At 43.1% G+C, this 16,115-nt stretch overlaps 1 protein-coding gene across 1 annotated transcript; it reads left to right on the top strand.

Moving 5' to 3' along the window:
* The first annotated feature begins 282 nt into the window (after window positions 1-282).
* LOC144164742 (toll-like receptor 2) lies at window positions 283-7,109 on the top strand. Its single transcript, XM_077695031.1, has 2 exons — window positions 283-467; window positions 1,457-7,109. The coding sequence occupies exons 1-2, from the start codon at window positions 453-455 to the stop codon at window positions 3,761-3,763; spliced, it is 2,322 nt and encodes a 773-aa protein (XP_077551157.1). The 5' UTR covers window positions 283-452; the 3' UTR covers window positions 3,764-7,109.
* Window positions 7,110-16,115: the final 9,006 nt, after the last annotated feature.

The raw sequence follows: 16,115 nt of genomic DNA, 5'->3' as shown, positions 1-16,115 counted from the left end.
TCCAACTGCGCAGCGAAATGTCGTGGTTCGACCGTCACGTCGCCCCCCCTCCCGTAGCTTTCTCTCCATTGCCACAGAAAGTTGTCCCCGAGTATAGTGACGTTAGGGCGAAACGCTCTCCGTATCAGAATGAGATAACCCGTGCGGCATAAACATAAAGAATGGAACACGCGCTACGCTTGGGACACAGATAACACAGCCCGTCGCGGCCGGGCAGTAAAAACAAAACATAAACAAACAAACCGAGTGCCTAGTTCGCGGCACTATCTTCCCGGAAAGAAACACTCATACCAACCACCACGCAAGCAAACATTTCTTCGCTTCCTCTTCTATGCCCATTTCCGCTCCGAGCTCACTGCGCCATAAAATAGAAGCTATGGGGCCAACTCTTGTCTTTATAGTGGGCAGAAACTGAGAGGAGTGTTGCTCAGGATACCTGGTCGCCGAACGTCATGCAGTACAACGGTGTAAGTAAATTCCACTTCTCATTATTGCTATTACTTCACCTGAACTATGTAGTCGTGTAAGCAAGTTGTAGCGAAAATCCGCCGTGTAAATATTGCGAAAGCCGTATCTTTAAGGAGTTTATGGGGTGCATATACTATGACTACGTTCTTACGGATTCACAAGCTATTAGCTACATAACCGCATCGGTGATATCTATGTGTAAAATATATTATTTGTGGTTGTACTTGTACATTGTATAATGCATTCTGAACAAAAACAATGTTTCTTATGCACAGAGCCAAGTATGGTTGGTCCACGTTTCGAACGGTGCAACGTCAGTTCCTCACACGTTTAAAGGTGGGTTGACTTTTTAAGTCAACCCACCTTTAAACGTATGACACCAACACTACTGTGTCTTTTAGACACTGTAGTGTTGGTGCCATTCCAATCACTCTGAACAATAGGAGTTGGAGAAATAATTCACGTTTACAAACGAGATCAAGACTCAATAATTTTGTTAGAGCCTTACAAATTCTATATCAGTAGGTTTAGCTTACGGATATTGCTGAAAATAAGGTAATTCCCTATGTGGGACTTCACTACAAGGTGCAGTACTCCAATAATACTACAGTTTAATGTACGAGTCGGATCTTAAGGAACAAACATGCATGTACAGGGCCAATCTATTGCGTAGCAAAGAACGGCAAGTTTATACACTACAAGTACCCATGGTTGTTTGCTAACGGTTGAAATATTCAAAAAAAGTGCAGGTCTAGAGAAACAGAGGGCAGCGCTTTCAACAAACGCGTTTCAGAAAAATCTCAGTCAAAAATAGTAAAATTAGTGATCACTTTCATGCAAAAAGAAATCACCGCTTTATTTTTTGCAATTGAAACGTGCAGTGCTTCGACATTTGGCGAGGGAGAAATCGCACCCGTTTTTATTTTATTCAGTACTCGTGACGTTAAAAACATTAGTTATTTGATATCTACATTCGTAACTGTTCCAGATTGCCATACGTTGGAAGACGCATGCGTTCTTTCTGTGGATCTGGGTATGTTCAACCGAAGGAATCTCGGCCTATCTGCCCTGCCAGCAAACCACGAACCGGACGACACTCCCCCGTAAATTCAAGAACTGCAACTTGAGCTTCGATGAAAACGGCCATCTACACGCTCTTTGTAACATTCATGTCAAGCCACCTATTCCTAACGGGTCTGATCCTGCTAATACCGATGTAATGACAATGGAGCAACTACTGGTTTCAGAAGATGCCGTTCGCCCTGTGTCTCAAGGATGTGCTCCAGTCTCCCTGTCTCTCCGACAGGTGCGACTAAAGAAATGGGACGACTTTCATGACCATTTAGATAGTAGCTACGATCACATCGAGATGGAAAAATGTAGCAACCAGGGACTGCTTCTTTGGTTTGGAATGCAGAGAATCATGCGGCAGATGACATTTGACGTGACATTCGGCAAGCCCCCGCCGGTAGCTGTCGCCATGTGTGACAGCAAGCAGGCCAACCGAAGTGGCATTTTCAGCGTTTACAGCTTTGCTGACCCGTTACTCTACGCATTCCCGGGCCCGGAATATTTTCGTGCTCCCGCAAATACCACCATGCCCTGGAACATTTCCTTCTTCTCCACTGATGCAGTTATTACGTTGGATGAGACATGGGAAGAAATCCCCACGACGATTTTGGAGTTTGTCGCGGACACACCTATTAGGCATTTCGCGTTCTACAGATGTAATTTCCACAACATCTCCTTCAACGACATTCCTCCCATGAAGAGTATTCAGAATCTTGAATTTTTACAATCTCCTATTAAGACCGTTCATCCGGAGGCGTTTGACCACATTCCGTCGGTTAAGAAAATTTCTCTGACAGGCACGAAGCTCCCCGGTATACCAGAAGCAATATTTTCTTTGAAAACACTGGCATGTGTAAACATGTCTGACACAAATGTTCCTCCTGAAGTGGAGTTTAACTTTTGGCCCGGCAGCCGTAATAGAAAGAGCAATGCTGAACAATTAATCACAAGTGGCAGCAAGGTGACAGTTTTACGTGATCGTGATCTATGTGGTTTCCCGAATTTGCATGAGCTACATATGGACGGGTGCGACCTGAAGATTCTAGAAGGCTCCCCATTTATATGCCTGAAAAAACTGCAGGTTCTTTTATTGCAGGCAAACAAAATACCAGAGCTCAATGAAGCGACGCTGGCAGGTTTGACAAGCTTATTAGTGTTGAACCTGAACCGCAACCGCCTGACGGTCTTTCATGGCACTAATATACTCATTCAGCTGGTGTCCTTGCGAGTGCTGGACATATCCTTCAACAGCATACAACAACTCCGTGTGGACAAACCTCTCAACAGTTCCCTAGATGAGCTTTTCGCCCAGCACAACGCAATAAAGAAGTGGACGCCGCCAACCTTTTCTCGGATGACTAAACTAAAAATGTTGGATCTCAGTTATAATGAGTTCGCATGGCTGGACAACGAAATGTTTCTCGACCTGAACGGCACAAAGAACGTGAGTCTCAGCTACAATCCCTGGGATTGCTACAGTTGCTACCTCAACAACCTTCACAACTTTCTTGACAAACCCGAAGTGCAGTGCGCGGAGTGCATGACTTGCAAGGTTCCAGAGGAACAACACGGATACCCCGTTCGGAGCGTTGCATGGAGAGAGGAAGAGTGCGTAGGTGTGGACTATTATCGCGTGTACGTTGTTCCGGGGATACTTTGTATCATCGTTTCCGCCACGCTTGTTTATGGCGCTTACAAATCCCGCTGGTACTTCATATATATATCTTTGTACCTTAAAGTTGGCATCAAAGGCTACAGGAGGAAAGTGAACGTGGGGAATTACGTATGGGACGCTTTCGCATCCTACCATGCCTCTGACTCGGATTGGGTTCACGACGTTCTGCTGCCCAAACTCGAATCGCCTCTTCTCAATTTTCGCGTTTGCGTCGCCGAGAGGGACTTCATACCGGGTACTCCCATCACCGAGAATATATGCCGAGCCATTTCGCAGAGCCGCGTCTCCCTCTTCGTGCTGAGCCCTGAATTCTGCCGCAGCCGCTGGTGCATGTTTGAACTGAGCCTCGCTCAACACAGGTTGTCTGACAGCGAACGTCACGACGGATTGATCTTCATCAAAAAGGAGCACATCCCTGAATGTGAAATGAGCGACATGCTGCTGTTTCTCACAGAATCGAGAACCTACATAGAAGTGCCCCCGTCAAATGCAACTGAGAGGCGGAATAACCTTTTCTGGTTGCAGCTCCAAGCGGCTTTGCAACGATAGAATTCTAACAGAAGCTGTGATTTTAAAAATAAATAGATAAAAGGTATGCAAATTTGCCTTTGTTCTTGTGATTAGAAATTCCTCTGAAGTCTTGTTTGTGCCCATCATAACGTTACGCGCTCAGTTTATTGTATAGCCCCGTATTTTCTGATATGTTTGGTTCATTTGCATACAAAACATATGAACAATTTGGCAGTGTCGCCTCAGTCATACCATTCTAATTTCACTCCCGTTTCAATTTCCCTATGCAATTCCCTTACGTTCTACAGAACCGAGGAGGTTCTGGATTATATGAGCCGCGTGAAACACGAAGCCAACTTTTCCGCTTGTATTCGCAAGGAAACCGGCCCGCAGAAAAAAAAATTCCTGTAAATTCGTTCCTTATATTCAGTTCATTTTATTTAAGGGAGCTAGTTTTCGGCACTATGTTGAGCGGTATCAACCTTGCGCAATTACGAAGGTCGCATGCCTTTGGAGTAATATGGACATACCCTACGTACCTACAGTAGAAATTTAAGCTGGTAATTTCTTTACAACTGAGGTCATTTTAACTCTTAACAACATACAACTGAAAATACCCCATTGAGGCATAGCGTTTTTGTGCATGTGTGTTACATATGGTTCACAACCTATTAGTATCTTAACCTTTGTTCTGTTGAGCTCGTAGCCTGACACAGCTAAATTACGAATAACCAGAAGGATATTTGGGTTAAGGGCCCCTTTTGTCTTCTAGTTTCTTGTGTGAATCTGCAAGAAAGATAAGTTGAACGTAAGGCTGTCATACGGGGCCATGTATTATGGGTGGAGGCAGGAGGAGATAAAGAAAAAAACAACAACAATAAAGTTAAGCATCGTTAGTCGATTGCAGCAGCATGCCGCTAGTTTTAACAAAACGCAGTGGCGTAACTAGATAGGACGCCGCCCATGGCTAATTTATTTTCGCGCCCCACATATTGATAATGATTGTGATTACTATTATTATTATTATTATATTATTATTATTCGCTATGTACAGGACAACAAGTGGTGTGCCCCAAGGCTCTGTGCTGGGCCCTCTGTTATTTTCTATTTTTATAAACGATGTGTCAGCTGCAATCAAGAAGTCTTCGTTCCTAATCTATGCTGACGACATCAAAATATTCAAACGTATTGAGTCTGCTGAGGACTGTGTTTAACTAAACAAAGATGTGTCCTCATTCTCTAAATGGTGTTCAGAGAATAGATTAAATCTTAATCCAAAGAAAACAAAGGTCATCTCTTATAGCCGAAAAACAAACATCCTTTATTTCCTTACACCATTGACGGCGGCCCCATGTCTAGAGTTGATGGTATCAGAGACATTGGAGTGCTCTTTGACAACTTTCTCGCCCCATGTCGATCAACTTACTCTGCGGGCTCTTCGCTCTCTTGGTGCTGTATGCAGATTTTCACGGGACTTTCGGTCTCCTAATTCATTCCTGAAACTATTCAAAACACTTTGTATTCCTCAACTAGAATATGCCTCTGACGTGTGGAATGGAACCTGTCATTCTAACAGCAAACGTATAGAGCGTGTTCAGACCAAATTTCTATCAATATACAGCCATCGTTTTTCCTCTGCTCCTCCCGAGACTGCCTTAGCAGTAACCAGATTCCCATTACCTGTCTCTCTGAGTTGTCGGCGAACCCGCCTAGATCTTCCTTTTCTATATAAACTGCTTCATGGTATTATCACAAGCCAGGAACTACTTGCACAAGTCAGCCTTCGTGTTTCGCAAAAAAACAACAAGGTTTACCCCCCCTTTCCTTAATGTACAGCACTCAACAGCCATTTTCCTCTCGAAAGAGTGCAGCGTCTCTATAACTGTAACTCTGGGAAACTTGATATATTTCAACGTCCCCTTCGGGAGTTTTTGACTGGGTTGTTAGCTGTGATAAAATAACTACTCTTCTTTCCGGCAGAATTTTTTTGTTAGTTTTTTTAGGTCGTTTTTATGTGTGCAATGTCTTCGCAGTTCTTGTTTCTTGTTTGTACGTCCTATATATTCGTGACTTTGTGGCTGTAATTGCTTCATTGACTTGTCATATATTACGGTATTCTACTTGCCTTCCATCGCACCCGATTTATTGTGCCACGAGGAGCCACAGTGATGTGTCTGGTACTTTCCATCTTCTGTTGCTGTAATTTCATAAATCAGTTCCTGTATTTTGTTTCATACATTCTTGTTTAATTGAAGCTTTTTGTTTTTGCTATATCTGCGAATATGTTTTGATGTCTGCTTGATTCACCCAACTGCTGTGACCATTGTTCCACATACTTTTGCCATTGATCCACCATTAGAGTTTCTTAATCGTCTAATTTTGGTTGGAATACCTTTTTATTATCCTTAGAATTTTATTGCTCTTTTTTTCTTCGCTCGTTCTTCTCGTTGACTGTTTATATTGTGAGTTTCTGCTGTATATTAGTGCCGCATTTTGTCTTCCTCTGTGCGCCAGAACCAAGGCCTCGGCTATGATTGATTGACTGATTGAATATTATTATTATTAATAATATTATTATTATTATTAATAATAATGACTAGTTTAGATGTTTTTTATCAGAACGTGCGAGGTCTTCGAACTAAGGCGACTGAATTTTTTGGTAATGTTCTGGCTTCTTGCTTTCCGTTAATAGCTATATCTGAAACTTGGTTGTGCCCTGATATTCTATCCAATGACTATTTTCCTCAAAATTACCATGTATATCGTAATGATCGTGCCTTAACTGGATGCAAACAAAAGGGGGGCGGGGTACTTCTCGCAGTTAACAAATCTCTCCCGTGTGTGCTACGTAGCGATATTGAAAACGCAGGTGAGTCTTTATGGGTCGAAATTCATATCTCTAAAACTGAAAAACTTCTAGTTGGTGTTTTTTACGTTCCTCCTGATGTAGTTCCTGACGCGTTCAATAAGTTAGTCTCCTCCATTGAACAGGTGCTCACTACTCATTGCGACCTCAAGGTCCTCCTCCTTGGAGATTTTAACGCTCCTGGCGTTCAGTGGAGCCACCTCACCTGTTCCCACTACAACCACCACTTTCAACAGAAGGGTAATAGGTTACTAGATTTTTCGACTTTCACTTCCATGGCACAGCGTAATCACATAAAAAACTGCAGTGGAAACATTCTGGACCTGTGCTTTTCAAACTTCGATGGCGTTAATGTGTCGCGCTCTGATTGTGCTTTAGTAATACCCGACAAATATCATCCTCCTCTTTCTATTTCCTGTTGCCTTCCTACAATGCTCCACCGTTCTGTAATTTCAAGCAATGCGCAACCTCGCTACGCTTTCGCCCGGGGAGATTACGTTGGGCTGTATGGCTACTTTTCTGCTGCCCCTTGGTCAACAGTCATTGACCACTCTGATGTCAATGAACAAGTTGACCGTTTTACTGAGATTGTGCTTTTGGGTATGAAGAAATACATCCCGCAATATTTACCAAAGAAGTTCAAGTTCCCACACTGGTTTTCTTCTGAATTGCGGGATGCCCTGAAACTCAAAGAACGCGCGCACAGAAAGATGAAGCGCTCTGGTGCGAATCAGTTCGTTCAGGAGTTCCGGCGCCTACGTGCCCTATGCAAAATATTGCACAAACGTGATCATGCTTTGTACCTGGCGTCAGTTGAAGCTAAAGCAACTCATCAGCCGGGAGCCTTCTGGAAGTACATTCGTTCTAGATCTAGTACAACGAAAGAATCTATTCGTCTACTGGATTCCAACGGCGATGAGGTTGCAGATGCGGCCGACTGCTTTGCTCGTCAGTTTTCTTCTTTGTTTGGGCTTAGCGGTGGTAGTGATGACGGCAGCGTCTCTTGTCACCAGGACGGTTACTCCGCTTGTTTCCAATTGGATGAGAACATCGTGCGGGCCAGCATCAAGCGGCTAAAGCCCTCGTTTTCTTCTGGGCCAGATGGTATTCCTGCTGCAATTCTAAAAACGTATGCAAATATATTTGTTCCTGTGTTCACCTCAATATTTAATAACTGTCTCCGGTCTGGCACGTACCCTCGATCATGGAAAATCTGTCGTGTATTCCCTGTTTTCAAGTCAGGCCCAAAAACCGACCCCATGAACTATAGGCCAGTGTCGCTTCTTTGTTCTGCCTCTAAAATATTCGAGTTATCTCTTCATAAGGTCTTGTCTTTCTCACTTAAACACGTCCTCATTCCTAATCAACATGGCTTCATGCGTGGTCGCTCAACTTCCACAAACCTCGCATGCTTCATGGAGCAGGCTGTCCCAGCAGTCATTGGTAGAAGCCAGCTTGATGCGGTCTACTGTGACATGAGCAAGGCCTTTGATGTAGTCAACCACTCGTTATTGCTTGCCAAGCTCATTCTGTTAGATGTTCACGCTTCCTTAGTGGGTCTTATACGTTGCTATCTCCAGGAGCGATATTGCTATGTAAGTGTTAATGGTCAAACATCATTTAGGTACAAAGCAACCAGTGGTGTACCCCAGGGCTCCGTTCTGGGCCCCCTTCTTTTTTCCATTTTCATTAACGATGTTGCTTCTGCCATTAAAAATTCTTCTTTTTTGTTGTATGCTGATGATGTGAAAATCTTCAGAGAATTGCGTAATGTTCAGGACTGTAATTCTCTTCAGGCTGATATCGTGTCATTCCATCGTTGGTGCACCAAAAACGACTTAATTTTGAACCCCTCAAAAATGAAAGTTGTTTCCTATAGTAGGAAAACTCAACAGCTGCAATACTCCTATCAAATAGCAAGCACTGCACTGCCGAGGGTGACCGAATTTCGTGACTTGGGAGTACTATTTGATTCTTCTCTGACTTTCTCTTCCCACGTTACACAAATTACCGGACGCTCTCTTCGATGTCTGGGTGCTGTCTGCAGGTATTCTAGAGAGTTTAAAAGTCCTCTTCCTTTCTTAAAGTTGTATTCGGCTCTGTGCTTACCTCTTCTCGAATACAATTCTGTTGTTTGGAATGGAACTTGCAAGTCCAATAGTGACCGCATCGAAAGGGTTCAAAATAAGTTCCTTTCTATCTTTAGGCACCGTTTCCGTCATGTACAAGAAGACGCAAACGGCAGCACGTCTTGTCTCAAAAGTATTCCTTCCCTTTGGTGTCGACGAATGAGAGCTGACATTATCTTTCTTTATAAACTTCTTCATGGTGATATTTTGTGTGATGACTTGGTTGCACTTATCAATGTCAACTTGCCGAACAAACTTTTCCGAAGATTTCGAACTTTCAGAACAGATGCTTTAAGTAAACGATGCTCGTTCATCTGCAGAATACAATGTGCATATAATGAATATTCCGATCGTCTTGATATATTCCAGAGCTCTTTGTCTCTGTTCTCTAATGAATTGAAAACTTTTGTAACTTAAGTGCCTTTATGTCATTTATGTGCCGTATTTCTGTTCCGTATTTATTTTATGCAAATCATCATCTTGCTTGTTTGGTTTTCACTTTTCCTGATTTTGTGTTGCTTGAATTTCTGTCGGTTTAGGTGTCAGTGCTTGTAACGCTGAACTTCGTTTTTCCATTTTGAAACTTCCTGACATTTTGTTACAAAACCTTTGTTTTATGTGTATAATCTCTCTCCGTCATGTGCATTGAGTATTTGCTTGTGTATTTTCAATTTTTCACGTGCCTTCAACGTTTTGCTGGCCGGGTGTCATGGCTTCTAACACTAGGCTTCCTTTTTTTTGCTGTTTTGCTGTTTTGCTTTCTGGGATCTCTGTAACTATTTTTATCTTATTGTTTCTTTCATATATACGGTTTTCTGTGTTGTGTTGTCTTGATTTTAGTTTGTTTTTATGAATGCTTGTATATGGTGTACCAGTACCAAGACCCTAGGGTTGTTCCTGGGCACCAAAAATAAAGGTTGATTGATTGATTGATTGATTGATTGATTGATTATTACATAGAAACTATCTTGATTCACTTCGTTTCCATGGCACTAAACTTTGTTAACATTTATGTATATTTTTGAAATTGTCTCTGTATGAAGACCACTGGCGTGATGTCACATGCCTTACTGCAAGGCACTGTACTTGTTTTTTTGTGTATGTGCGTGTTTGTGTTTTCTGTGGTCGCATGTATATTCCAGTGTACGACAGTGTGTAATTTTTGTGTGGGTGTGTCAGTATCGATGTCCTTTAATCGCATTACTTGGGAGGTGTGGGCAACTTACATTGCCTGTTTTTTTTTCTCTTTTGCGCAAGCACAAAGGCCCTCCGGCTGTTCCTGGGCGCGTTAATAAACGATTTATTTATTTATTTATTATCATTATTATTATTATTATTATTATTATTATTATTATTATTATTGTTGTTATAAAGGGAGCGGGCGTGGGGCGTGTGTGGGTGCGTCTGATTCGCGTCGCATCTCCGTGGTCCAGCGTTCTAAACGTCCTAGGCACATCCTTGTGTCAAAACTGTCCCCTTGCACCACCTCAGAGCAACAGATGAAGCCCCTGTCGACAGTGCACGTCGTACCCCTGGCTTGCCAGCGGCTGAAAACTAAGTATACCTCGTACTCCTCTTTGTGTGTGACTGTCGACGAGGTCTCCTTCCAGCGTCTGGGTGATCCCTTCTTATGGACCAAGGGCTGTCTTTACAAACGCTTCCATGGCAAGCTGCATGCCGATATGTTATGTCCCATCGATGTTCAAAATGACGACTAACAGATGCGAAAGGGTCGACATCTATTGCCGGTATGCACGTGGCCTTCGCACCAAAGTGTCTGAATTCTTTTCAAATGCGATTTCTTCAAATTTTCCGATTATTGTTATTTCTGAAATCTGGTTTTCTGATGACATTAGCGCGTAGGATCATTTTCCAAAAATTAACAGGTTTTCTGGGGTGAAACAAAAGGGAGCGGGGGGGGGGGATGTTAGATACGGTCGATTGCGCTTGTCAATCTATGCGGCGTCATGAACTTGAGGGCGATAACGAGTATGTCCGGCTGGACATTCGTCTGACTGGCGGTGAGAAGCTTTTACTAGGGGCGTTTTACAATCCACCTGATGTTCCTATATCGCCGTTTAAAAAACTCCTTACATCTGTAGAAGAAGTTTGCTCATCGCACCCGAATCACCAGCATATTATTCTGGGCGACTTCAATACACCGGGTGTACAATGGGAACACCTTACCCATCAACACCACAATTATTACGTAAAGCAAAATTCCAGCATGATTTTAGACTTTGTAGATTTCCCATCCTTGGTGCAACTTAATAATATCAAAAACAGCTCTCAAAATATCTTAGATCTTTGCTTTTCAGACATTCGAAACGCGCAAGTATCGTTGTTTGACATCTCTTTTGTCAAACCCGACAAGCATAATCCTCTTTTTCTAGTTTCTGCTCCCGTCTCAATTCAGCTTTGCAGGGCTACAATGAAGAATAATGAATTCCCTCCCTACTGGTATGCCCGTAGTGAGAACATTGGATTGTATAACTTTTTTTCTTCGTTTGATCGGTTGGAAATTCAAGAACTTCATTGCGATGTACAAGTCGAGCGGTTCATTGAAATAGTCAAAAGCGGCATGAATCACTTTATACCTAAGTATAAAGTGATACTTTATACCTTAGTACAAAAACACGCCTTTTGGTTCTCTAATGAACTTCATACCACCCTTAAGTTAAAAGACCGCTGTCATACAAAATATAAGAAAACCGGGCTTGATGAATGGAAAGAGGGCTTCTGCTCTTACCGTAAAACGTGTAAAAGTCTTTATGAGCGGTACCAGCGCTCTCATCTCGATTGTGTGGAGAGCAGCGTTAATTCCCAGCCTGCAACATTCTTGAAATATATTTGATCCCGTTACAATAGCTCATATGAGCAAATCCGCCTAGTTGATTCCTCTGGGGAAGAAGTTCGTGATGTTTCCAGCCATTTTGCGCAGCAATTGAACTTTCAAGGCGGACTTCTGGGCAAGTTGAAATTCCATTGCAAAAACCGTTCGAAGCGCAAAACATAAACGAGGGACGACGAGAGAGCAGAGAGACAAGCGCTACTTCCAACTAAGATTTATTAGGAAAAGAAGGCATATATATATACACAGAAATTATGTGCACACCGGTACATTCTTGAGGTCACGCCGCACATACCCAAGACACGCGTGATAAAATAGAAATAAAGATAAAATCCCCCACAAGATTCGTGAACGTGAGAGGATTAGGTTTTTGGATCTCCGGCTTCGGTTTCCTTACAAACATGCGTGCTGGGAATACGAGCCACGATCGATGAAGCCGCTGCTTCCCCACTCTTCGGGCCTCTCAAAACTCGTATAAAGTGGCATCGCAAACATTTGCCTGAAGAACGCGCTTAACAAATCCGGCGTTCACAAGTGCGAGCGCAGTCGGTTGGCACAAGTGAATCGTTTAGGCAAGGCGGGATACCCACTGGCGCTTGTTACCTCTGTGGCAAATAAGTTCCTGGGAGACGTCAAACGTTCCCTCAGAAACGTACCGCCCGACGTTGACGTGAGGGACCAGGCCAGAGGGAAAACCGCAGTTGTCCCGTACATACACCATTTTTCACACAAGCTGAAACAGATGGGTGCCCGCAGCATTGTGAAGATAGTTTTTTACGCTCCTGAAAAGCTTTCAAAGCTTTGTAAAGAAACTTCTTTAGGACAGAAGCGAAAAAGGACCTGCAAGGTCAAGCACAAGAACAAGTACTGCGTGTACCGAAAATGTGGTGTATGTAATTCCCCTCTTTTGTGGTCGCAAATACGTAGGCCAGACATCCCGCTGTTTAAATGATCGACTGCGGGAGCAGAAATGGAATGTAGAGCGTGGAAACACGGGGAACCTTAGTGCGCACTGCCAAGATTGTAAAAATGTAAACCTACCTTCAATCAGACTATAACAATAGCAAGACATCACAACCAGTTAACAAGATAACTTATCGAAGCTTCTGAAATGGCCCGCCTCGGAGGAGATGCATGCGTGAGCAAGCCATCTCTGACTCTATCACAAAAGGAACTTTCGTATCTGGACATACGAATCTGAATACGCGTGTCGCACAAGCTGCTGTCGAACAAATATTTTTTTTATTTTTCGTTATTTTGTGTTATCGTTGTTTTTATCGTTATTTCCATTTTATCACGCGTCTCTTGGGTGTGTGCGGCGTGACCTCAAGAATGTACCGGTGTGCGCATGATTTGTGTGCAGATATATGCCTTCTTTTCCTGATAAATCTTAGTTGGAAGTAGCGCTTGTCTCTGTGCTCTCTCGTCGTCCCTCGTTTGTGTTTTGCGCTTCGAACGGTTTTTGCAGCAATTTAGTACTACATTATTGCTAGCGCGATGATAGTGAAATAAACGTAATGTTAAATAATGTACAGGCTTCTAGCTTAGTACAATTGGACGAGCAGTTGGTGCTTCAGAGTCTAAGGCGCATGAAACCGTCGCTGTCGTGTGGCCCTGACGGAATACCTCCCGCAATTTTAAAACCATTCAGCAGCGTTTTTGTTCCTGTTTTCACTGCGGTATTCAACCACTGTTTAAAAACAACACATTTCCTCGCAAGTGGGAAATTGCTCGAGTGCGTCCCATTTTCAAGCCAGGCACCAAATCTGATGCAAAAAACTATAGAGCAGTTTCTCTCCTATGTGCTTCCTCCAAGCTTTTTGAGGCAGCGCTGCACGAGGTATTATCAAGTTTTGTACAGCATTTTCTTACACGTAAACAGCATGGTTTTATTTCAGGAAGGTCGACAACAAGAAATCTCAACTGCTTCATAGAGAAGGCCTCCGCTGCACTTTTCGAGCGAGGCCAGTTGGACGTTGTCTACTGTGACCTGAACAAGGCATTTGATGTTGTCTGCCACGCGTTGTTACTTGATAAGCTTTTGAAGTCAGGCATTGGTATACCACTCGTGGCATTGCTGGGTAGCTATCTATGCAATCGGTTCAGTTTCCTTAGCGTTAATGGGCAGACGTCGTTTATGTATGAATCAACAAGCAGTGTGCCCCAAGGCTGCGTGTTGGAGCCTCTCTTGTTCTCAATTTTTGTGAATGGTGTGTCAGTCGCAATTAAAAAGTCTTCTTTTCTTATCTATGCTGACGACATCAAAATATCCAGACGTATAAAGTCCATCGATGACTGTGATGCCCTGCAGCAAGATATATTCTCCTTTGCTAACTGGTGCTCAGATAACAGATTAAATCTTAATCCTGCGAAAACGAAGGTCATGTCTTATACCTGAAAAACGAACCCCATTTTCTTTCGCTAAAGTATTTATGACGGTTTTCTGTCTAGAGTCGACGAGATCAAAGACATCGGACTGCTCTTCGACAGCGCCTTAACTTTCTCGCCTCATGTCACTCAACTGACTCGGCGGGCGCTCCGCTCGCTTGGTGATGTAAGCAGGTTTTCACGAGACTTCCAGTCTCCTCATTTGTTCCTGAAACTTTTTATGGCACTTTGTATTCTTCAACTTGAATATGCCTCTGTCGTTTGGAATGGAACCTGCATATCTAATTGTCAACGTATAGAGCGAGTACTGACCACATTTTTCAATATTTATGCATCGTTGTCCCTCCGAGCCTCTCCCGATAACTGTCTCTGTAAGTTACCGGCGAACCCTCTCAGACCTTCTTTTCTTATACAAACTGCTTCATGGTACAATTTCATGCCTGGAACTGTTTTAGCAATCGGTTTTCATGTTCCGGAAAAAATATACATGGCTTAGCCACCCTTTCCACACAGCTGCACAACTTAGCCGATGTTCTCCTCCTGATAGACTGCAACGCCTATATAACCTTCACTCCAGGGAACTTGATATTTTTTGCCGTCCCCTTGGGTGGTTTTTGGCCGGGCTGTTAGCCATGGCGCGCTAACTTCATTTCGACAGTACTCGCGTTCTTCAGTTATTTTCCTCATGTGTGCGTTGTTTTCACAGAGTTTGTTCTCATTTGTTTGTATATGATGTTGGTGCTACGGGCGTAATCGTTGTATGTACTGTGACACACTTCTGTAGTGAACTCTTGATACATATTTTTAAGTGGCCCGGGCAGGGCACACTAACAAACGTTTCTATAACTTACCACTCTCTGTGAATAGTTACAAATATTTCCTGTGCTTGGTTTCATACATTCTTGTGTAACTGATGCTTCATCCTATCGCTATGGTCATTTCACGATGTGTTTTTGCAATGTACCGTAATTTAGTCTCTGTTATTCGTGTAATTTAGTTTGTATACCACTTTTAATTTTATTCTCTGTAGTATTCCAGTTTATAGTTCTTCACTCACCAACCTTTTTTCATGGCTGCTTAAGTGTCAGCCGCTGATGTATTTCAGTGCGGTCTTTTTCCCTCTCAGTGCGCCTTTTTCTTGCGGTGTTTCTGGGCACTTTATTTAGAGGTTGATTTATTGATTAATCTCGAGGCGAAATCAGGCGGACCTTCACCTATTCAAAATTATTCACTGCTCAGTGTCTTGTGTAGTGTGCTACAACATGTCACACTCTATGTGCCGCAGAAATTGACCAGGAAACACGAGGTTTTTCATAAACCGAACTCTCTGCGTGGCTTGTGCCCTCTCTTCTGAATGCAGTGTTTGTACAGCTGGTACCCTGAATACTTAGATATATTTATTAATTCCCCGACTCTCTTTCGCAAGTATGTCCGTGAGCGTTTCATGCCATAACTTTGTGCTTTTTCATTATTGTCCTCATGATGTGCAGGCTGACTTTTATGCTGTTACTTCGGCGTGAAGCACTAGCAACTCCAACCTTTTTCCTTCTTTCTTTTTACTTTTTATTTTCTCTTATCTTTTAATGTATACATTCCTTTTATGCTGTTTAGATCGAGTGGAAGCCATCTGAGATCCCTCGGTTTTTATACGGCGGACACTATTCCATCTGGATATTTATCTTGCCCGTTTATTTGCATGCGCAACAACCATTCGCGTGCATTGACCCTTTGCTCTACGCACTACAATTTGTATATATTGAAAGGGGGTTTATTTTCTTGTAGACACCGATGGTGACAGAGGTCCATAACCGCGGAGGGGGCCGACAACCTATCCCACCCAAAGCCGCGCAGACCGAGCTGCTTCTTCGTTCAAACGTGCGTCTCGTTGTCTGCCAGCAACATGGCGATGTCTGATGGCACATAGCCATTACAAGGAATTGTACGCAGTTCCTAATTCATGCAGCCCGCGTTCCCGAATTGCAATATATACGTATGTGTCTGTTTGCCAAAGCGTGTAATTTTTGTTCAGTGCAAGAAATGATATTTTCTCTTTTGTTTGTGTCAGATGTGCACATCTTGCGTCACCTGTTTCCTTTTGTTTTTGTTTTTTTTCCTTGTGCGCCAGTACAAAGGCCCCGGGTATTCCTGGGCACGCTA

This window comes from Haemaphysalis longicornis, unplaced genomic scaffold (assembly GCF_048455015.1).
Source record: "Haemaphysalis longicornis isolate Haplotype H1 unplaced genomic scaffold, Haemaphysalis longicornis Haplotype H1 scaffold_137, whole genome shotgun sequence".
Taxonomy (NCBI): Eukaryota; Metazoa; Arthropoda; class Arachnida; order Ixodida; family Ixodidae; genus Haemaphysalis; species Haemaphysalis longicornis.
Note: the sequence above shows the minus strand (reverse complement) of the source record. Positions and strands in the feature narration are given on the sequence as shown.